At 31.3% G+C, this 16,638-nt stretch overlaps 4 protein-coding genes, 62 non-coding genes and 2 pseudogenes across 69 annotated transcripts; 39 read left to right on the top strand and 29 right to left on the bottom strand.

Annotated features, from left to right (window-relative positions):
• The first annotated feature begins 150 nt into the window (after positions 1 to 150).
• Positions 151 to 171, top strand: 21ur-3714. The gene has a single exon (NR_058703.1).
• Positions 172 to 297: 126 nt separating this feature from the next.
• Positions 298 to 318, top strand: 21ur-4694. Its single transcript, NR_058702.1, has one exon.
• A 149-nt stretch (positions 319 to 467) lies between these two features.
• Y64G10A.2 (DUF148 domain-containing protein) lies at positions 468 to 2,249 on the top strand. Its single transcript, NM_070332.5, has 4 exons — positions 468 to 583; positions 703 to 838; positions 1,392 to 1,505; positions 1,840 to 2,249. Exons 1-4 carry the CDS (start codon positions 509 to 511, stop codon positions 2,076 to 2,078), a joined length of 564 nt encoding a protein of 187 aa, NP_502733.2. The 5' UTR covers positions 468 to 508; the 3' UTR covers positions 2,079 to 2,249.
• On the top strand, positions 676 to 696 carry 21ur-2614. Its single transcript, NR_058701.1, has one exon.
• 21ur-927 lies at positions 859 to 879 on the bottom strand. Its single transcript, NR_058700.1, has one exon.
• Positions 1,015 to 1,035, top strand: 21ur-8631. The gene has a single exon (NR_058699.1).
• On the top strand, positions 1,118 to 1,138 carry 21ur-229. Its single transcript, NR_058698.1, has one exon.
• 21ur-9396 lies at positions 1,367 to 1,387 on the top strand. The gene has a single exon (NR_058697.1).
• Positions 2,062 to 2,082, top strand: 21ur-14612. Its single transcript, NR_058696.1, has one exon.
• On the top strand, positions 2,066 to 2,086 carry 21ur-9524. Its single transcript, NR_058695.1, has one exon.
• 21ur-15626 lies at positions 2,247 to 2,267 on the bottom strand. The gene has a single exon (NR_058694.1).
• On the bottom strand, positions 2,250 to 2,270 carry 21ur-3957. Its single transcript, NR_058693.1, has one exon.
• Positions 2,251 to 2,271, bottom strand: 21ur-11040. The gene has a single exon (NR_058692.1).
• Positions 2,253 to 2,273, bottom strand: 21ur-13501. The gene has a single exon (NR_058691.1).
• A 244-nt stretch (positions 2,274 to 2,517) lies between these two features.
• Positions 2,518 to 2,538, top strand: 21ur-12353. Its single transcript, NR_058690.1, has one exon.
• On the top strand, positions 2,522 to 2,542 carry 21ur-7723. The gene has a single exon (NR_058689.1).
• A 55-nt stretch (positions 2,543 to 2,597) lies between these two features.
• 21ur-13295 lies at positions 2,598 to 2,618 on the bottom strand. Its single transcript, NR_058688.1, has one exon.
• A 258-nt stretch (positions 2,619 to 2,876) lies between these two features.
• Positions 2,877 to 2,897, bottom strand: 21ur-1716. Its single transcript, NR_058687.1, has one exon.
• On the bottom strand, positions 2,879 to 2,899 carry 21ur-13687. The gene has a single exon (NR_058686.1).
• On the top strand, positions 2,888 to 2,908 carry 21ur-10826. Its single transcript, NR_058685.1, has one exon.
• Positions 2,909 to 3,026: 118 nt separating this feature from the next.
• Positions 3,027 to 3,047, bottom strand: 21ur-1577. The gene has a single exon (NR_058684.1).
• Positions 3,048 to 3,059: 12 nt separating this feature from the next.
• Positions 3,060 to 3,080, top strand: 21ur-13869. Its single transcript, NR_058683.1, has one exon.
• Positions 3,081 to 3,104: 24 nt separating this feature from the next.
• Positions 3,105 to 3,125, top strand: 21ur-9937. Its single transcript, NR_058682.1, has one exon.
• Positions 3,126 to 3,197: 72 nt separating this feature from the next.
• Positions 3,198 to 3,218, bottom strand: 21ur-6976. Its single transcript, NR_058681.1, has one exon.
• Positions 3,219 to 3,492: 274 nt separating this feature from the next.
• On the top strand, positions 3,493 to 5,177 carry Y64G10A.10 (uncharacterized protein). Of its 2 annotated transcripts, NR_058677.1 has the most exons (3): positions 3,541 to 3,580; positions 3,697 to 3,832; positions 4,910 to 5,160. NR_058677.1 is itself a non-coding variant. In NM_001268872.3 (2 exons), exons 1-2 carry the CDS (start codon positions 3,541 to 3,543, stop codon positions 5,158 to 5,160), a joined length of 291 nt encoding a protein of 96 aa, NP_001255801.1. In that variant the 5' UTR covers positions 3,493 to 3,540; the 3' UTR covers positions 5,161 to 5,177. The 2 variants fall into 2 exon arrangements, 1 of the variants encoding a protein (NP_001255801.1); NM_001268872.3 differs by lacking the exon at positions 3,697 to 3,832 and having other exon boundaries at positions 3,493 to 3,580; positions 4,910 to 5,177.
• 21ur-10217 lies at positions 3,669 to 3,689 on the top strand. The gene has a single exon (NR_058680.1).
• On the top strand, positions 4,292 to 4,312 carry 21ur-6300. The gene has a single exon (NR_058679.1).
• On the bottom strand, positions 5,060 to 5,080 carry 21ur-13945. Its single transcript, NR_058678.1, has one exon.
• On the top strand, positions 5,145 to 5,165 carry 21ur-12419. The gene has a single exon (NR_058676.1).
• 21ur-8492 lies at positions 5,148 to 5,168 on the top strand. Its single transcript, NR_058675.1, has one exon.
• A 92-nt stretch (positions 5,178 to 5,269) lies between the features above and the next one.
• On the bottom strand, positions 5,270 to 5,290 carry 21ur-1234. Its single transcript, NR_058674.1, has one exon.
• On the bottom strand, positions 5,274 to 5,294 carry 21ur-2976. Its single transcript, NR_058673.1, has one exon.
• On the bottom strand, positions 5,275 to 5,295 carry 21ur-10055. Its single transcript, NR_058672.1, has one exon.
• Positions 5,296 to 5,462: 167 nt separating this feature from the next.
• On the top strand, positions 5,463 to 5,483 carry 21ur-1117. The gene has a single exon (NR_058671.1).
• A 100-nt stretch (positions 5,484 to 5,583) lies between these two features.
• On the bottom strand, positions 5,584 to 5,604 carry 21ur-10337. Its single transcript, NR_058670.1, has one exon.
• 21ur-1629 lies at positions 5,588 to 5,608 on the bottom strand. The gene has a single exon (NR_058669.1).
• 21ur-11448 lies at positions 5,589 to 5,609 on the bottom strand. The gene has a single exon (NR_058668.1).
• A 239-nt stretch (positions 5,610 to 5,848) lies between these two features.
• Y64G10A.1 (uncharacterized protein) lies at positions 5,849 to 10,584 on the top strand (the record flags this gene model as incomplete). Its single annotated transcript, NM_070331.2, has 5 exons — positions 5,849 to 6,042; positions 6,971 to 7,184; positions 7,356 to 7,431; positions 7,651 to 8,003; positions 10,513 to 10,584. The coding sequence occupies 5 exons, from the start codon at positions 5,849 to 5,851 to the stop codon at positions 10,582 to 10,584; spliced, it is 909 nt and encodes a 302-aa protein (NP_502732.2).
• On the top strand, positions 6,163 to 6,183 carry 21ur-5011. The gene has a single exon (NR_058667.1).
• Positions 6,223 to 6,243, top strand: 21ur-1179. Its single transcript, NR_058666.1, has one exon.
• Y64G10A.12 lies at positions 6,311 to 6,376 on the top strand (annotated as a pseudogene). The gene has a single exon. A coding segment is annotated over exon 1 (66 nt).
• 21ur-7753 lies at positions 6,518 to 6,538 on the bottom strand. Its single transcript, NR_058665.1, has one exon.
• Positions 6,842 to 6,862, top strand: 21ur-11183. Its single transcript, NR_058664.1, has one exon.
• On the top strand, positions 6,845 to 6,865 carry 21ur-6282. The gene has a single exon (NR_058663.1).
• Positions 7,255 to 7,275, bottom strand: 21ur-7295. The gene has a single exon (NR_058662.1).
• Positions 7,549 to 7,569, top strand: 21ur-2314. Its single transcript, NR_058661.1, has one exon.
• Positions 10,585 to 10,667: 83 nt separating the features above from the next.
• 21ur-1703 lies at positions 10,668 to 10,688 on the bottom strand. The gene has a single exon (NR_058660.1).
• Positions 10,689 to 11,055: 367 nt separating this feature from the next.
• On the bottom strand, positions 11,056 to 11,076 carry 21ur-6094. The gene has a single exon (NR_058659.1).
• Positions 11,077 to 11,312: 236 nt separating this feature from the next.
• On the top strand, positions 11,313 to 11,333 carry 21ur-1325. The gene has a single exon (NR_058658.1).
• A 120-nt stretch (positions 11,334 to 11,453) lies between these two features.
• On the top strand, positions 11,454 to 11,639 carry Y64G10A.9 (annotated as a pseudogene). Its single transcript has one exon. A coding segment is annotated over exon 1 (186 nt).
• An 81-nt stretch (positions 11,640 to 11,720) lies between these two features.
• Positions 11,721 to 11,741, top strand: 21ur-6634. Its single transcript, NR_058657.1, has one exon.
• A 30-nt stretch (positions 11,742 to 11,771) lies between these two features.
• 21ur-10782 lies at positions 11,772 to 11,792 on the bottom strand. The gene has a single exon (NR_058656.1).
• A 290-nt stretch (positions 11,793 to 12,082) lies between these two features.
• 21ur-8361 lies at positions 12,083 to 12,103 on the top strand. Its single transcript, NR_058655.1, has one exon.
• A 349-nt stretch (positions 12,104 to 12,452) lies between these two features.
• 21ur-601 lies at positions 12,453 to 12,473 on the top strand. The gene has a single exon (NR_058654.1).
• Positions 12,474 to 12,673: 200 nt separating this feature from the next.
• Positions 12,674 to 12,694, bottom strand: 21ur-8239. Its single transcript, NR_058653.1, has one exon.
• Positions 12,695 to 13,318: 624 nt separating this feature from the next.
• 21ur-6052 lies at positions 13,319 to 13,339 on the top strand. Its single transcript, NR_058652.1, has one exon.
• Positions 13,340 to 13,574: 235 nt separating this feature from the next.
• On the bottom strand, positions 13,575 to 13,595 carry 21ur-2248. The gene has a single exon (NR_058651.1).
• A 374-nt stretch (positions 13,596 to 13,969) lies between these two features.
• On the bottom strand, positions 13,970 to 13,990 carry 21ur-11701. Its single transcript, NR_058650.1, has one exon.
• Positions 13,972 to 13,992, bottom strand: 21ur-3982. The gene has a single exon (NR_058649.1).
• Positions 13,993 to 14,025: 33 nt separating this feature from the next.
• Positions 14,026 to 15,652, top strand: F02H6.6 (Fibrinogen C-terminal domain-containing protein; the record flags this gene model as incomplete). Its single annotated transcript, NM_070330.2, has 4 exons — positions 14,026 to 14,219; positions 14,572 to 14,791; positions 14,971 to 15,046; positions 15,198 to 15,652. 4 exons carry the CDS (start codon positions 14,026 to 14,028, stop codon positions 15,587 to 15,589), a joined length of 882 nt encoding a protein of 293 aa, NP_502731.1. The 3' UTR covers positions 15,590 to 15,652.
• On the top strand, positions 14,368 to 14,388 carry 21ur-7517. The gene has a single exon (NR_058648.1).
• 21ur-11660 lies at positions 14,496 to 14,516 on the top strand. The gene has a single exon (NR_058647.1).
• 21ur-2743 lies at positions 14,500 to 14,520 on the top strand. Its single transcript, NR_058646.1, has one exon.
• Positions 15,653 to 15,747: 95 nt separating the features above from the next.
• 21ur-12542 lies at positions 15,748 to 15,768 on the bottom strand. Its single transcript, NR_058645.1, has one exon.
• Positions 15,769 to 16,111: 343 nt separating this feature from the next.
• 21ur-2588 lies at positions 16,112 to 16,132 on the top strand. The gene has a single exon (NR_058644.1).
• Positions 16,133 to 16,312: 180 nt separating this feature from the next.
• Positions 16,313 to 16,333, bottom strand: 21ur-4625. The gene has a single exon (NR_058643.1).
• On the bottom strand, positions 16,314 to 16,334 carry 21ur-13064. Its single transcript, NR_058642.1, has one exon.
• A 249-nt stretch (positions 16,335 to 16,583) lies between these two features.
• Positions 16,584 to 16,604, top strand: 21ur-2715. The gene has a single exon (NR_058641.1).
• Positions 16,605 to 16,638: the final 34 nt, after the last annotated feature.

Genomic DNA, 16,638 nt, shown 5'->3' with positions numbered 1-16,638 from the left:
CAGGCACTGCTTGAAATTAGTAATCATATTGTATAACAAAATGACTGACCAAAAAATCATAACATTTGATAAATTGAAATCTATCTAAAAAAAATAGTTTGCACTGTTTCTCAGTTTTTACTTATTTTTTTGTTATTGCTAAAAGTTTAATGCTTGTCATCATTACAGTGACGAATTTTGTCCACTTGTAACTCAGCTTCTAATAGCTGAGTTTTAAAACTGTGGGATTTTTGCAAAATAAATAATTTTTTCTGTTTCACAATGTTTTCATACGGTTTGCTTGGCTACTAACTCTGTTTAAAAGAAACTCAAACAGCGAAAAATATTTTTTCCGAAATTTTGTTTCAACTTTTGCCCAAGAGACTACACGAAAATCATAATTTGCCGTCATTTTTCACCAGATTTGCATTTGAAAACCTGTGAAGAAAAAGCTTTTGTTGTCAACTGATACAGTATTCCAGTTTTGGAAAAAGGAAATCTCGGAAATCTAGTTTTTTAACATTGCAAAATGAAATTCTGTGATTTCATATTTTTAATTCTGATATGTGCTGTATTTCCTGATGCTTCTGGACAGTCTTCTCTGGTAAGCTTGTGAAAAAAAATCTGAAATTTTACTGAAATTTTATTGCTGTTTCATTAGTTATACAAAGATGGTACAAGATCATAAATAATTAGTGAACCTCTAAATTCAGTACCGTTCAGGAAATCTCAACAACAACAGTTGATCCAAATTGTCTTTCCAACACGGTTGACAAAAATCTCTTCGATAATCCAGATATTGGAATTGGTGGAAAAGTTTTAGAAGACGGAAGTGGAGGCACTGAGGCGCCTGGGCAAGGTTTGTTATTTTTGTGCATGTTATGTGGGATTTACATAGGACTAGAGATATGTGATGTTGATTACAAAATATTAACAATTTGAAACAGAGTTTTTAATTTTCACAATATATACATTTTTTCGAAATAAAATCAGTTTCAACTAGTTTATAACATTTTCAAAAGTTGTTTTCTTGATTTCTCAAAATGTTTTATAACATTTAACATTCAAAAAATAGTTTCTTTCCTAAACAATAATGTTTCACTATGTTGTTTTAAATGTAAAGTTTTACTGCTACTATTCCGTGACCAACTTCCACTGTCAGCACAGATCTATCAACAAACGGCAACGGTAACTCAGAGCAATCCAGTACAACTGGCTCCAAAACAGGAAACCCTTCTGATAGTACATCGCCAAATGTGCCAGAAGCTACAAATCCTTCTGGTAAATAATCGGTTAGAATTGTCGCAAAATTGTAAACAAAGTGTGTTTTTAAAAAAAAACTGTTTCACTATGTTTTCATAACCTTTTCAATGTTTTGTAAAAATAATTTAGTCACATTCTTTTGTTTTCAGATACTTCCCCGTCAGAATCCACAAATGGTAATTCTGAACAATCTAGCACAGTTGGTTCTGGCTCCTCCGATTCGTCACCAATTGTGCCAGAAACTACAAATGATCCTGTAGAAGGTAAATATTTTAATTTGCGGTTTAAATTCAGAACAAATGCTTTTAAAATTAGATTGTATCGAAAAATGTTTCACTTCCATTTAACTATAAGAACTGTTTTTGCGAAACTGAATTTTTAACTTTAATTTTTTGTGTTTACTAAGACTTTTTGAAAAATTTTAAATCTCTTGCGATTCTTGGAATATTTTTTTAATCTACAAAAAATAAGTTTGAATTAGTTTCGGAAACTTTAGAGAATATTTCCACTATTTTTTAATTTTCACTGTTTCTCAAATCTGTTAAAATCGTTAAGGATTATCACAAAAATAATCACAATTCAACATTTTGTTTTCAGCATCATCTCCATCTACAAACACTGTGAGCACAATTTTAAGCGAAATTTTGAGCTCTTCCTATCCTTCGGAGTTTTCCTCTACTGTTACTTCCATGCTCACAACTACTCCAAGCTCATGCTCGGGAACGTTGCGCTCCGCTCAACTGGCTTTTCAGCAATTTTTCGAACAAATCACTGCATTGTTTCAACAAATCCTTGAAAGCTTCTTTTCTGCTCTTGGAATTAATAACTTTGGGTGAAAATCAATGCTCTTGAGTTTTTGTTTGGGGTAATGAATAATTGGTTCACATTTATTTTAAAATTAAATTATGTATAACATGTCTAAAACAAAATTCAACACATACTTTATGACGTGTTGGAATTGTATACTATTGTGTTTTTGAATTCTGAAAAACTATAACTGGAAATTTTATTCCTATACAACGTCGTTAATAAAAATGGTTTTTTTGCACTCTACTTATCCGCAAGTTGAAACATGAAAGTTAATTTTACCATGCGACACGTTTAAATTCTGAACCAAATTTTTAAACTCACTAGTCAATATATGACAAAATTTGAACCATAATAAAAATCCAATAAAATGTTACATGGTATGTTTTGCCAAAAAATTTAAATTAAAAATAAAGTATTTTACTGTTTCACAGTTTTCACTTTCTCTCTCTCAAAATGAGCGAAAGTTCATTAGACACTTTTCTTCTTTCTTTAGCACTAGATTTATTTTAAATCAGCAGCTTTTAATACAGTTCTACTGAATGAGTGATGTTTCTGTATTTTTTTCACTGTTAGGATACAAACTCAACGCCTTCAAGAAACTGTGATAAAACATTATGTGTTTTTAGGAGTTTTAAACGGTATTAAAACATTTTTTAAATGTCAGAGACAGATTTTTTGAACAGATATTTGGAAATTAGTATGCAAGTTTGTGTTTATGACTTCGTAATAATTTCTAAAAAAAAACTGCTCCTTTATATTTAGAGATACAATATTTTTGTGAACGTTCTTCTGTTTTACATCATTTTTAAAAAGTTTTACCAACAGCTTTAATTGCGGCAGAGCAATCAAATGTTTGATGGAACCCGTGAAGTTATGAAAAAATTGTGAAACAGCAAAACATTTTTTGCGCTTATGACAAAAGTTTGTTAAAAAGTTGCAATCATAGAGTCCGCAGATAATTCATGTTTCAATTAAATTGTTGAATGAAAACACCACTAAAAATTAGTTTTTCGGTGAGCTTATATGAACAACGCGAAACAGTCAAAAATTGATAGAAATCGAATTTTCAAAATATCTATTAAAAATTGGGTAGTTTTTAAGAGCTCACATTATTGAGAAAATGTAATATTTTAATTTTTAATTTTCTTTGCGAAATACAATTTTGAACACCGGAAACTTATACTGGAATAAATTTAAAAATAAACTAAAACATCAGAATTTTTTGTTTGTCCTAGGTTCTTTACATTTTTTTCGAACTTTCTTTAACTTTTGCCCAAAATATTAAAAATCATGATTTTCATGATTTGTCGTTTTTTAAACATGATTTGCATCTAAAAAACTTCAGGGAATAATAGAACATTTGTTGTCAATAAAAACTGGTACAGTATCTGTTATAAAAAAAAGAAAAGTCGAATCAAACTAACAAAGCTAGTTTCTTTCTCAACAATTCGAAATGAAAACCTGTAAATTCATATTTTTAATTCTAATATGTGCTGTATTTCGAGGAACAACGGGAACCTCTTCTCCTGTAAGCTTTGTAAATTAAAAAAAAATCCTGAAAATCTTTTGCTGTTTCACAAGTTTTACAAAGATATTACTAGAATATAGGTAATCAGTTTTATTGTGATGAATGCATTCGTTCAGGAAATCTCATCAAAAACAACAGATCCAAATTGTTTCCCCAACTCGATTGATAAAAGTCTCTGCGATAATTCAGATCTAGGAATTGGTGGGAAAGCTGTAGAGAACAGCGATGGAGTCACTGAGCAGCCAGAACAAAGTTGGTTCAGAAAACGTGCAAATATACATATTTTGAAAAAATTTGTAGCCATTAACAAATTGAAACCACTCATCTAACTTTTTTAGAAGTTTTTTTTCCCTAATTATGCAAAAAACCTGTGGAAATTTGTTTTAAAATTTAATAAGTTTAAAAATTACAATAAATACAAGGATCATTCTAAAATGTGCCTAGACATATCTTTTTTCAGTATTTAAATTCATCTTTTTATGACTACTCATAGTCAGTAATACCGCATCCTCTTAGCCTAATCTTGTACAGAACACATGAAAAAAATTGTTTTACAAAACGAATAAAATGAATGATTTCACAATGTTTTCTGAACACGGTGATACATTAGGAATAGTTCGCAAAAATCAATTTCCAAGTATTCTGAAAATAAAAAAAATATGTTTCTGTTTCTAAAACTTTTTAAAGTAAAACATTCGAAAAACCAAACATTGAGTGACAACTTTCCCGATTACCGTGGTTTAAAATCTCAAAACGTTTTGAAAGTTTAATTTTTTTCAGAATTTTCTATTTTAAAATATTTCGTTTTTACTGCAATAAGATTTTGTGATTTTACACTCAAAATAAGAAAACTGCGTGGCGTGTATTGCAGAAAACCTCATAATTAGGCCCCGCCTTTTTCTCGTCCACTCACGGAGAAAAGGCAAAAATTTGGGGACCAACCAATATCAGGCCGCCGACATCCTACGGGTTCCGCGCACCGCTATGTTTAACTCGCAGCGGGCGGAGACAGCTCGCCACACCCACAGCGAGTTAAACATAGCGGCGCGCGGAACCCGTAGGATGTCGGCGGCCTGAGATTGGTTGGTCCCCAAATTTTTGCCTTTTCTCCGTGAGTGGACGAGAAAAAGGCGGGGCCTAATTATGAGGTTTTCTGTAGTACACACCACGCAGTTTTCTTATTTTGAGTGTAGTATAATTCCTAATACTCTTTAAAAAAAAACAAGTAAAAAAACTTTCACTGTTTCTCAAGTATTTTTAATATTTGTTTAAAACCCCATGCTCAATATGTGTTTTCCACATCACCTAAATTATGCCGCACATTTTCAGCATCATCTCTGCCTACCAACACTGTGAGCTCAATTTTAAGCGAAATTTTGAGCTCTTCCTACGATTCGAATGTTTTCTCCACAATTTCTGCTACTGTTGCTTCTATCCTTGCAACTGCTCCTAGTTCATGCTCAGGAAATTGGTATTCTGTTGAGCTGTCCGTTGAGCAAATCGTTCAACAATTAGCTGCAATGTTTCAAAAACTCTTTGAAACTTTTTTCTCTGCACTCGGAATTATTAACGATGAATAAAACTTGTATTTTTGAAATTATTTTGGGTAATGAAGATATTGTTATAGTATTCAGTCACTTTATACAATATGAAGCCATTTCGATTTACTTTTCCGGCCAGAAAAAAAAAGAAAAGAGAGAGATGAGATCAACGAATCGACAAAAAAAAACCGGTCCTTGTATGAGTTTGTTAAAACAGCTAAAAGTTTTGATTACTCAATAGAAAGAATTAATAATAAGGTTTTGAAAAATTATTGAAAATTCCTGATTTCTTTACTGTTTCCTGGTGTCTACATAATTTACCAACTTCACCAGTGAAACGTTCATGAGACGCTAAAAACATGGTCTATCAAATTATTGAAAGGCAAGCTTTCCCAATTACCTATAATTACTGAAGAAATGATAACAGAAATGACACATATTCTTTTTGAACAGAAATTAATTGATTTTCTTAACAATGCACCAATGAATACTGTTTATTTCCAAACTAAAAATAATATGAGCATGATGAAACATTACATTTTTTCAAACTTTTGAACTGAACATAAAGTTGCCGCCCAATATTTCAATATTTATCTTCTCAACCCCATTCTTGTTCTTTTTATCGTTTTTAAACTTTTGAAGTAATCGACATAAATACCCGGAAATCTCTATTAAATGTCTAGCTTTTTCCTGAGAATCAGAACACAACAACTTTGGCAATTCCAAAATGCTGAAACAGCTTTTACTTTTCGTGTTTCTGTTGCAAATCTCAAATGCAGCAGATTGTCCAATATGTCCAACAGGAGGAATATGGTCAGAATGGACATCAACTGGAGTGTGTGCAACTACTTGTGGAGCTTGTTCCAACTTGAATTATACTAGAACTTGTCTGTCTGATGGATTGAAGAATTGTGCTTGCGTGTAAGTTTAAAAGATTATGTGACTGAAATTGAAATACAATTTTAAAAAAAAAATTTCATTTTTGAAAAAAAAACCCGTTTCAAGGTTTTTTGAAGTTTTAACATTCTGAGATAAGTATAATAACGATTTAAGATGTTTCAGCAAAGTTTAATATACAGCAAGAGTTTTAGCTTAATTTGATGCATTGTTTTCAATTAGGGCTGGCATATTTCGCGCCCGGTCGTCCGGTTTTTGGCACTTTTGATTTTTAGAATTTTGAAAATTTTTTTGTTCCAATTTGACTTATACTAGAACATGCTTGTCGGATGGATTGAAGAATTGTGCTTGCGTGTAAGTCAACGTTAGGAGGCAAGCCGACATTTTTCAGGTCCAATAAATTGATTTTTTGAACTGTAGTTTGTATAATTTCCACAAATGCAGTTCAAAATATTTGTTTTCTTAAAATAAACTATTCAATTTGATATTAAACAACTCCAAACAGAGAAAACTCCAAACACTATTATTTAGAAAAGTTTATTTTATATACTATCTTATTGAAACATATCAATGTTTTTTCTTCTCTTAAATAACAAAGTTATGAAAGTTTCAAAAGATTGCTCCAATTGGATCATACGGTCCACACAATTGTAGAAATTACATAAAATTCGAAATTTCTGAAACTCTTCAAACTCAAATATTCTCAATTCTCAAATGTTTTTAATAAACCAACTTTTCAAGATTTTATCAAAGCCGTGTTTAGTTTCAAATATGTGCTCTGTTTCAATTAAGTTTCAAAATCACTAGATGTTCTTTATCCAATTATTCTTCTTCATGTAATTCGGGGGATGTAATAACAGTGTCCATTTTAAGTTTGAGTTTGTAAATTATTTTTATTCAAACATACTTAAAAATTTTTATTTTTTGCAAATATACTAACCTCATTTTTCAGAGGTGAACCCACTACAACTATGCTTTGTAATACCATAGCCTGCAATTATCCCAGAGGATCTGAAGCTCCTTGTTGTAATGGTTCTCCAGTTGAAATTAATAACTTTTTCCATTGCACCAATGCCACAAAAAGTGCACCAGCAAAACGGTGCTGTCCGACTGGCGGAGTTTGGACGGAGTGGAGCAGCTGGGGAAAGAGTAGGGATAAAATTGAAGTAGGTTTCAGTATAGAATTGAATTTGTCAACTTTTGCATACAAAACTTTTAGAAGACATTTAAAACATATTTCGTTAAAAAACTTCAGCATTAATATTTTAAAAATGAAACTCGCTATATTGTGAACTTGAAACAGTAAGAAGTTAAATTCAAGTAACAAATTTTTGCAGTGGAACCGAACCAGAAAATGCCTTTCCGGAGGATATAACTGTGCATGTGTTGGAGAAAGTGAGCAAACCAAGTTTGGCAAGTGATTTTGAACTGCTTTTTGTAGTGGATTTGTAAAAATCTTGTTTCACAAAAAACTTGAACAGGCATGTTTCACTTACATTTCAAATAATTGACATTATTTTCAGCAAGTGTTGTGTTGCGTTTTGAATCATGAAAAATCTAATGGTTTCTATAGAAATTAACCGTAGAAAAATTAATTTTTGAATTCAACAATTCTATTATTTCCTTATTCAGAGTGTCCATGTACTCCAATGACAGCATTCCCCACCGGCAATACAGCATGTTCAGGATTGACTAAAAAAGTTCCGTATACAATCCAAAAACCATTTATGGAGCCCACAACCTGCACGACAAGATTCTCAATGGAAAATTCAAACTTCCGCCAATCGTTCTATTACAAAAATGACAAGTTGGGCCGAGAAGTGACTACTGGTGGATGGTTGGATAAGGATGGAAATTGTCAGATTGCAGAGTTTCCAACAGGATCACAAGATACAAATGGAGCATTTTATCGATTGGGATTCCATTGTAATTTGACATCTGGAGCATGGTACAATAGTTGGGCAAATACTGAAATACTACCTTGTGTTAATACTACTTTTGCTTGAATACTACTATTGCTAGAATACTACCTTTGCTAGAATACTACCAAATTGCTAGAATACTACTATTGCTAGAATACTGCAATTGCTAAAATACTACTTTTGTTGCTTAAATACTACCTTTTCAGAAAATTTTTTAATTTTATTCATTTTTTCATTGGAATTCTTATTAAGTACTATTTCTGGTCAGATATTTTGAATAAGAAATAATTCACACAGCATTTTGTATTGTGTTAAGCACTAAAAGTGGCTTGATCGGTTTTATTTTGGGATCAAATTCGAGAGTATTCATTTGTAGTGAAATTGATTTAAATTAAGCTGTGGACCGTTCTCAAAAAGTAACTCCGCTTTTAGTTGTTAGCTATTTGTGATTGAAATGGTTGTAAAACAACAATAAACTAATTGCAGAATTCAAATATTTCTTCCCAGAGTGAGGTTGTAAACACCCACACTTGTTCATAGTTTTACGACTACATATCGTCTCCTTTTTGTTTTGATGACACACAGTTATGGCTAACTGATTCAAACATATAGCTACTAAAGTATTTCACTTTCAAACACTATATCTACAAGCAAAAATATTTTTTCTTATCAATATCAGCCATATTGGACACCTTAAAAACATATCCCATCTTCAAACTCTCACGATGGCTTAAGAAAAACTTTTTTTTTGAATTTTTCAAGTTTTTTTTAAAGTTTAGGTATTAATTTGCTCTGATGTATCAAGACATTAAACAACTATTTGATATTTTCATACATTCTTGTTGTCGCATGTTGATGATGCTCAATCTCAAAAAAGGCTAGGAAAAGTTATTTTTAAATTTGAACGGCGCTCATTTAAGAAACTTAAAAAGTAGAAGAAATAAAACATTACAAAATTAATAAACATGTTTAAAGCTACATACATTTCTTCAGTTAACCATTTTCCTGTATCTCTTTCGGTTGCTGAGTTACGTTGTGTTTATGCACTCAGGCACTGTTAAAATTTCACATCATGCTATTACACATTCTGGCCTGTAATTCAAAGTTCAGTTGTCTAATCAAAAAACAGTCAACTGACAAAACATCTGGTTTTTAATTTTGAACATTTTTCTAATGTGAGTAATGCAAAATTGTGTATTCTTACATAATTATGTATGCTCAATTACACAAGATGAGTTTGCGAAAAAATGGTGAGCATAATTTTAAAGAAACAATTAAAAACTTATATGAAAATAATTTTATTTCTTAATCAATTAAAACTTCTCTCTACGTATCCGCATTGTGTATCCGTGAAGAAACCTGAAAGAGTAAAATTTTACAATTTATGTTGTTTTTGTCTCAAATTGAACATAAGTCTGCAAGAATACACCATTTGACATTATTCGCAGTAAACCAAATGTGCCAAATAGTGCGACAAATGTTTTGTCAGTTGACAGCATTTTTATTAGACAACTGAAATTTGAGCTACAGGCTAGAGTTTGGAATAGTATGAAATGAAATTTTAACAGCGTCTGAGTATATAAACACAACGTAGCTCAGAAACCAGAAGAGATACAGGAAAATGGTTAACACCAGAAATGTAGCTCGTAGTGTGTTTATCAGTATTGCAATATTTAATTTTTTCTAACTTTTAAGTTTCTTGAGTAAACACCGTTCAAAGTTGAAAATAACTTTTCTAATTGTAAGTTTTTTTTGGGATTATGAACAGAGCGCCATCAATAGGCGACAAACCAGATTGTATGAAAAAATCAAATAGCTGTTTAATATCTTGATAAATCAGAGCAAATTAATACCTAAACTTAAAAAAAAACTTGAAAAATTCAAAAAAAAAAGTTTTTCTTCAGCCATCGTGAGAGTTTGTTTTTAAGGTGTCCAATATGGCTGATATTGATAAGCAAATATGTTTGCTTGTAGATATAGTGTTTGAAAGTGAAATACTTTAGTAGCTATATGTTTGAATCAGTTAGCCATAACTGTGTGTCATCAAAACAAAAAGGAGACGATTTGTAGTCGTAAAACTATGAACAAGTGTGGGTATTTACAACCTCACTCTGGGAAGAAATATTTGAATTCTGCAATTAGTTTATTGTTGTTTTACAACCATTTCAATCACAAATTGGCAATTTTTGAAATCGGAGTATTTTTGTGAGAACGGTCCACAGCTTAATTTAAACCTATTTCACTACAAATTAATACTCTCCTATTGGATCCCAAAATAAAACCGTTCAAGCCACTTTTAGTGCTTAACACAATACAAAATGCTGTGTGAATTATTTCTTATTCAAAATATCTGACCAGAAATAGTACTTAATAAGAATTCCAATGAAAAAATGAATAAAATTATAAAATTTTCTGAAAAGGTAGTATTTAAGCAACAAAAGTAGTATTTTAGCAATGGCAGTATTCTAGCAATAGTAGTATTCTAGCAATTTGGTAGTATTCTAGCAAAGGTAGTATTCTAGCAATAGTAGTATTCAAGCAAAAGTAGTATTAACACAAGGTAGTATTTCAGTATTTGCCCAATAGTTGGCCGGCATACGACATTAATATGAAAGACGTCGTTTCGTTTGCTCAGTTCTATTAGAATCAAGACAATTTTTACTGTTGGGAAAATGAAGGTTTATATTTTAAATTGAGTATATTCAAACAAGTTTTGAAATGAAAATTAGAAACGAGAAAAAAATCAGAACGAATGAAAGTTAAATGCACAGTTTATAAAAAAAAGATGAAACGGTGGATTTTTGATATTTGGGCAACAGACGACTGATAAATTTTGGTCGGCTTTTGATTGGTAAAACGTTTTATGAAAATTGAGAATAACGAAGAATTTTCCAATTTTTGCTTAAAAAAAATTAATCGAAGTGTCAAGGCCAATTCTACGTTTGCTCATTTTATCTTCTTCACAAGTAGCCACCGTAGAAATCGAGAAAAATAAAACCAAATGTTATTAATGAACTTATAAATGATTTTATTGAGATCATCCTGAAAGACATAGAATTTGGTAAAATAGTTGTCTGAACCACATATGATAAGCAGTTACTTTTCTGAAAATGTCCAAAGTTCTGGATCAATAAGATTGGGAAATGATTTCTTAGCGTCTTATGAAAGATAGATGAAACGGGTGGCAAAATAAATCAATACGTTTTAACTATAAAACTCACAATTAGTAGTTTTCTCTTCAAATTACTAAATATTGCAAATGAAAAGATCTTGACTCGCGGCTTTATTGTTCTTTCGATTTTTTGTCATTTCCGTGAAAACTTTGATTGTTTCAACAAACTGATAAATTTTGTACGACATTCAAACACTTAGTGCCAAGTTACTTTTTTGAATATAGTAATTTTTATTAACTTTCTCAAACAATTTGCATTTAGTTTTTTTTGTCTGGCAGTTCTCAATATTATTATAAGTGACCAAGTACAAAGTTTTTTCTGGGTACCTGGTAACTCGAAAATGTTGAAGCAGTGTCTACTTTTCCTGTTTCTGTTGCAAATCTCAAATGCAGCAGATTGTCCAATATGTCCAACAGGAGGAATATGGTCAGAATGGACATCAACTGGAGTGTGTGCAACTACTTGTGGAGCTTGTTCCAATTTGAATTATTCTAGAACTTGCTTGTCAGATGGATTGAAGAATTGAAAAAAAACTTAGTTCATTTTTTGAAAAAAAAATCCCAGTTTCAAGTTTTTGTAAAATTAGGACACTCTGATATGCATACAATGTTTGATGTTTTTGTGAACGTCAAGTTTGATGTTTGGTGAACGTAGTTCTATTATGAGTTCCAGTATAGTAGCAGATTTTATGACCAATGTTCAATTAAAAAATTTACTTGGAAAAACAGAGAAAATTAATGTGGCAGAATTCCAACTTTAAGCGACCTTCTCAATTTTTTATATTTTGTACTTACTAAAACGGGTATATTGGGCACTTGAACCTATCATATGAGTTGACAAGTTCACAAGAATTGAGGTTATTGCTCAAAATGTCTCCTGCTCAATCGTTCAATAATGCAAACTATTGTGCGATATTTTTTAGATGTTTCAACAAGTTCCGAAAACAATGCACATCTTGGCATCTTTTGATTCAATGCTAGAAACATTACAGACGAACATAAAATTGGGTTTTTTAGTTTTATGTCGCGTGGTGATTTTTGAATCAGAAAATACATTTAAACAAGCAGTTCTATAAGCGAATTTTTAAATGTTTTTTTTTGTTTCAGATGTTCCTTTTTACAATGTTTTCTTTCATTAATATAATTTAAATAATTATCGCTAAATATATTTCTGAAGCATTTTTCATCTTTATTGTTTGTCATACCGTATGAACATATGTTATAGTCGAATGAAAGTGACACGAGCTGTCAAATAAAACCAGTAAACTGTATTTTAGAAATTGTCAACTCACTACAGTTTCAACAAGTTGACAAAATTCTATGAATATCGAACAGAACAATCCAAATCTCCACCAGCCCTATCGCAATCCAAAGTATTAAAAAATGGGGTCAAAATGGAGAAAACATTGAGGTGACATATCGTTGCTGGATACTGTAAGTGCATTTCTTAGTGGAGCCCGCCATGCCAAAAGATGTCTTTTTGAAAATTACAAATGTTGAAACAATGTTCAATTTACTCTTATTCTCTCCAAAACATTTGATTAAATGGTATGTTATAGAAGCATAGTCTAAAAAGCAAATACTGATTGGAGTAAATTCACATGCAGTATATGTCAGTGTTGAAACAGTGAAAATTTGGTGGAAAATGTTTTTACATGAGTTTTCTGCAATCAATTATTATAAACTTCACAAGTTATGATTTTATCAAACTTAGTTTTAATTAATTCGCGTTAAGAAAAATTCCAAAATTTCCATGTTCTGAAATTACCAGCCGGACTTCAAGCTTTAATACAAGAGTCTCAAGGAAAGCAGGGAAACAACAAGAACTTTTTCAGACTACACAAACTTTATTGTATTTTTTTACCAGAATTTTTTCAGCATTTAAATGACAACATTTTCCCATTGGAAGTACTGAGGCTCACCACATAAATTTGCATATACGTGACCCAAATTCAACAAAGCCAAGTGTAACTATGTTCGCGCAATTTCATAATTTCTCATGATACTAAAGAATAAATTTTACCACTTCAAGTTTTTTTTTAAATCCTTTAAAATTTATTCCTAAAAGTTGGGTGTTCAGTTTCAAAACATATTAAAGCTAGAAAAATGATTTGAAAGTTTTTTATTACTGATTTTCGTCGATATTTCAGAAATAATTTGACTGTTTCAAGTTAATTAGTTAAGGAAGTAAATTTAGAGTCGGTGTTGCTTGATTTAGTTTGATTTATAATTTATTTTAATAATAGCATATTGTGAGGTCAAAAACATGGCACACATATTAAATAATACCACCATCTGGTAACTGCAGCTCTGGGTGAGTCGTGATTTGCAAGGATATTTCCATAAATCGCTGGAACCGAACAATGTTCCATATATTCAAATAAAAACTAATTTGCTATATCATTCGACGAATGAAACTGAAATGCTCTTACGTTTTTGTATTCCAAAAGCAAAATCTTCTTCAACCAACTACTTGTTATAAATTGTTAGATTCAATATTGAAAAATATGAAATTATAAAACAGAAACAGCAAATAAATTTTGGTCCAAATTTTACATTCTCAACAAGATTTTAAGTCCGTCCCAAGTGGTTTATATACCCGCAAAAATCTGTTTGATAAGGTAGGTTGATCTTTTGATTTCATTTTGACACTTCGAGATGTTATTGAACTTATGTTGGAAATTTCAATTCTATAAAGATCATGTTCAGAATTTTCGAAAATCGAAAAAAAATCAGAAAACTAAAAATCAAACTGTACATTCATATTTTGATATAAACATCCTATTGTTGTTTATGTTTACTTTCTCACACATTTTCAGCAAACTTTTATTTGATTTTTTCCCAATTCTCATTACACCCACACTCGATGTCATACATATATTAGCTTAAGCTAGGAACCCTGATTATCTAGAAATGCTGAAACAGCTTTTACTTTTCGTGTTTCTGTTGCAAATCTCAAATGCAGCAGATTGTCCAATATGTCCAAGAGGTGGAATATGGTCAGAATGGACATCAAATGGAGTGTGTGCAACTACTTGTGGAGCTTGTTCCAATTTGAATTATACTAGAACTTGCTTGTCAGATGGATTGAAGAATTGTCCTTGTGTGTAAGTTTCAATAAGCTTCCGTAGTTGAAAAAAATGTTGTGAAACTTTTCCAAAATGCTCATTTTTATAATTGCTACTGGGTTTTTATGTAACATTTATTTGTCTGTTTCAACCAAAGTTCAAATAATGTGTGAAGTGTTGCATTTGATAGAGAAGTGTTTTGAAATGCAATCCCATAACGGTGAAGTTTACCTCGATCTGAAAAAATCCCGTTCTAAATTTCAAATCTAGTACAGTTTCAGCATGTTTTTTTCAAGTAAGTTGCAATTTCCAAAATCAGTGAAATGAAGGCATACATTAGCTTTTTTGCAACCTTATTCTGTCTTTCAAAAATAAATTCCCACTGTTTCAGTGGCTCCACAACAATCACTCAACCATGCGGTACACAAGCTTGTAACTATCCGAGAACTAATGGTCCAGGTGCTCCATGTTGTATTGGTACTCCAAAAATTGTCAATAACTGGTATCACTGTGCAAGTACATCACAAACTACTCCAACTGCACCATGCTGTCCAACTGGAGGAGTATGGAGTGATTGGAGTTCATGGGTTCAGAATGGGAATTTGACAGAGGTAGTCAATTGAAATATTAAAATAAACAAAATACAGCACAAAAAACTACTATTTCACAGCTTATCTAAAATAAATATGACTTTAGGGGACGTGATACAGAATTTAAAATATTAAAAATTCAATATAATATGTTGTTGAAACAGCAAAAAAAAAATCAATCAAAATTTCAAACTTTTCAGTACACTCGTACTCGAAATTGTCTTTCTGGAGGATTCAGTTGTGCTTGTGTTGGTGAAAGTGAAGAAACGAAGTTTGGTAAGTGAACAGTTTTTGCTGGAAATTGTATTTTTGAAAATAATTATTCTCTTAAGTTATATATAGGATTTACTGATAATTTGAGGGGATTTTTTTTAACTTGAAAGCGAGTAAATATATATTATGTTGGTTCTAACACTTACTGTTTCAGAATGTCCATGTACACCAATGAGGACAATCTATGCAGGGAGCACTGCGTGTGCTCATCTAACAAGTAAACTTATTCATAATGTGCGTGAGCCGTACATGGACAAAGCCTTGTGTCGAACATATTATGCCATGGAAGCTACTGATTTTCGAAATGATTTCGCTTTCTATAGTGCAAAATACAATGCAACTATGTCTACTGCGGCGTGGCTTGATAAGGCTGGAAGATGTACAATTGGAAATTTTCCAGGATCGTATACAAACACAAATGGAGCATATTGGCGGTTGGGATTTAAGTGTAATACTACAAGTGGAGCATGGTACAATACATGGCCAGCATATGATATTGATATGAAGGAAGTGGCATTGTTCGCTCAGCTTTATACGCCTAAATAAGTGTTATTGCTTAAATTTTGGGTGTTATTGCATTAAAAAGATATTTAATAAACATGTTCAGTATAAGAAAAACGATACAATTAATTTAGCTGCAATTTTTTTCCCAGTAAACTCAGGGCAACCTTAGGTTTAGACACATTTCAAAAAGTGTGTCTGTGAAATTTTTTTTTAAGTATTTAATGTTCAAAATAATATAGAAGTCATAAAATAAAAAGTCAATGAAACAGCGTCTATACTCATCAAACATAAATTTACACTGAAAAAGTTAAAGACTTTTGCGTTTATGTAAAATTTCCAAAAAACAGTTTGTTCTACTATGAGGGGCATTTTTGGAAACTCTATCGGGAGGAATTTCTAATCTGAGTGGTACGACAACTAACGGGCTCCACGCGGCTCATAATGCAAACACAACAGCTGCCGAACTATTTCAAAGTTGGCGTACTCAAAATTTCATCAAACACCGGAAAAACTTCTACTGTTTCAAGTGTTTCTTATTTGAACAAGATTGAACACTTGTACCGATATGACCGCAGTCTCTTTTTTTTTTAAAGAAAATAGATATATGTCTAGCTGAAAAAAAAAACAAACAAATATTTTATATGATAGAATTCCAGCATCAAACATACCAAAATGGTAAAACTGCATTTACTTTTCCTGTACATGTTCCAAACCTCAATATGCAGAAGATTGTCCAATATGTCCAACAGGAGGAATATGGTCAGAATGGACATCAACTGGACTCTAATGGTTCACGTTTGATTGCACATACTTATATTAAAAATGTAAAACAGTAGAGAATTAGAATTTTTAAAATTAGGAAAACATAGAAATAGAAAGGAGAAAATAACGTGAATGAGGACTATTCTTGCAAATGTAAAATCACTGCTTATTTGAAAAAAAGTTAGATTTTGATTGTGAGCTGAATTAGCAACAAAATAAAATTTTTGCTGTTTCACATATTACGTAAAAACTTTGAGTGAACCAATTAAACCATTAAAGATCAAAAGCACATATTTATGAATCTAACCAAACTTTTGAACTCAAGATTT

Source organism: Caenorhabditis elegans, chromosome IV (assembly GCF_000002985.6).
Source record: "Caenorhabditis elegans chromosome IV".
Taxonomy (NCBI): domain Eukaryota; kingdom Metazoa; phylum Nematoda; class Chromadorea; order Rhabditida; family Rhabditidae; genus Caenorhabditis; species Caenorhabditis elegans.
This window is presented reverse-complemented; position numbering and strand designations above follow the sequence as displayed.

Bases quoted from the DNA above. Each gene is read 5' to 3' on its own strand.
- Y64G10A.2 (NM_070332.5), top strand. From the start codon at position 509: ATGAAATTCTGTGATTTCATATTTTTAATTCTGATATGTGCTGTATTT. The intron at 839-1,391 runs GTTTGTTATTTT...TTTTGTTTTCAG, and splicing joins CACTGAGGCGCCTGGGCAAG to ATACTTCCCCGTCAGAATCC. The intron at 1,506-1,839 runs GTAAATATTTTA...TTTTGTTTTCAG, and splicing joins TACAAATGATCCTGTAGAAG to CATCATCTCCATCTACAAAC.
- Y64G10A.10 (NM_001268872.3), top strand. From the start codon at position 3,541: ATGTGCTGTATTTCGAGGAACAACGGGAACCTCTTCTCCT. The intron at 3,581-4,909 runs GTAAGCTTTGTA...GCACATTTTCAG, and splicing joins CAACGGGAACCTCTTCTCCT to CATCATCTCTGCCTACCAAC.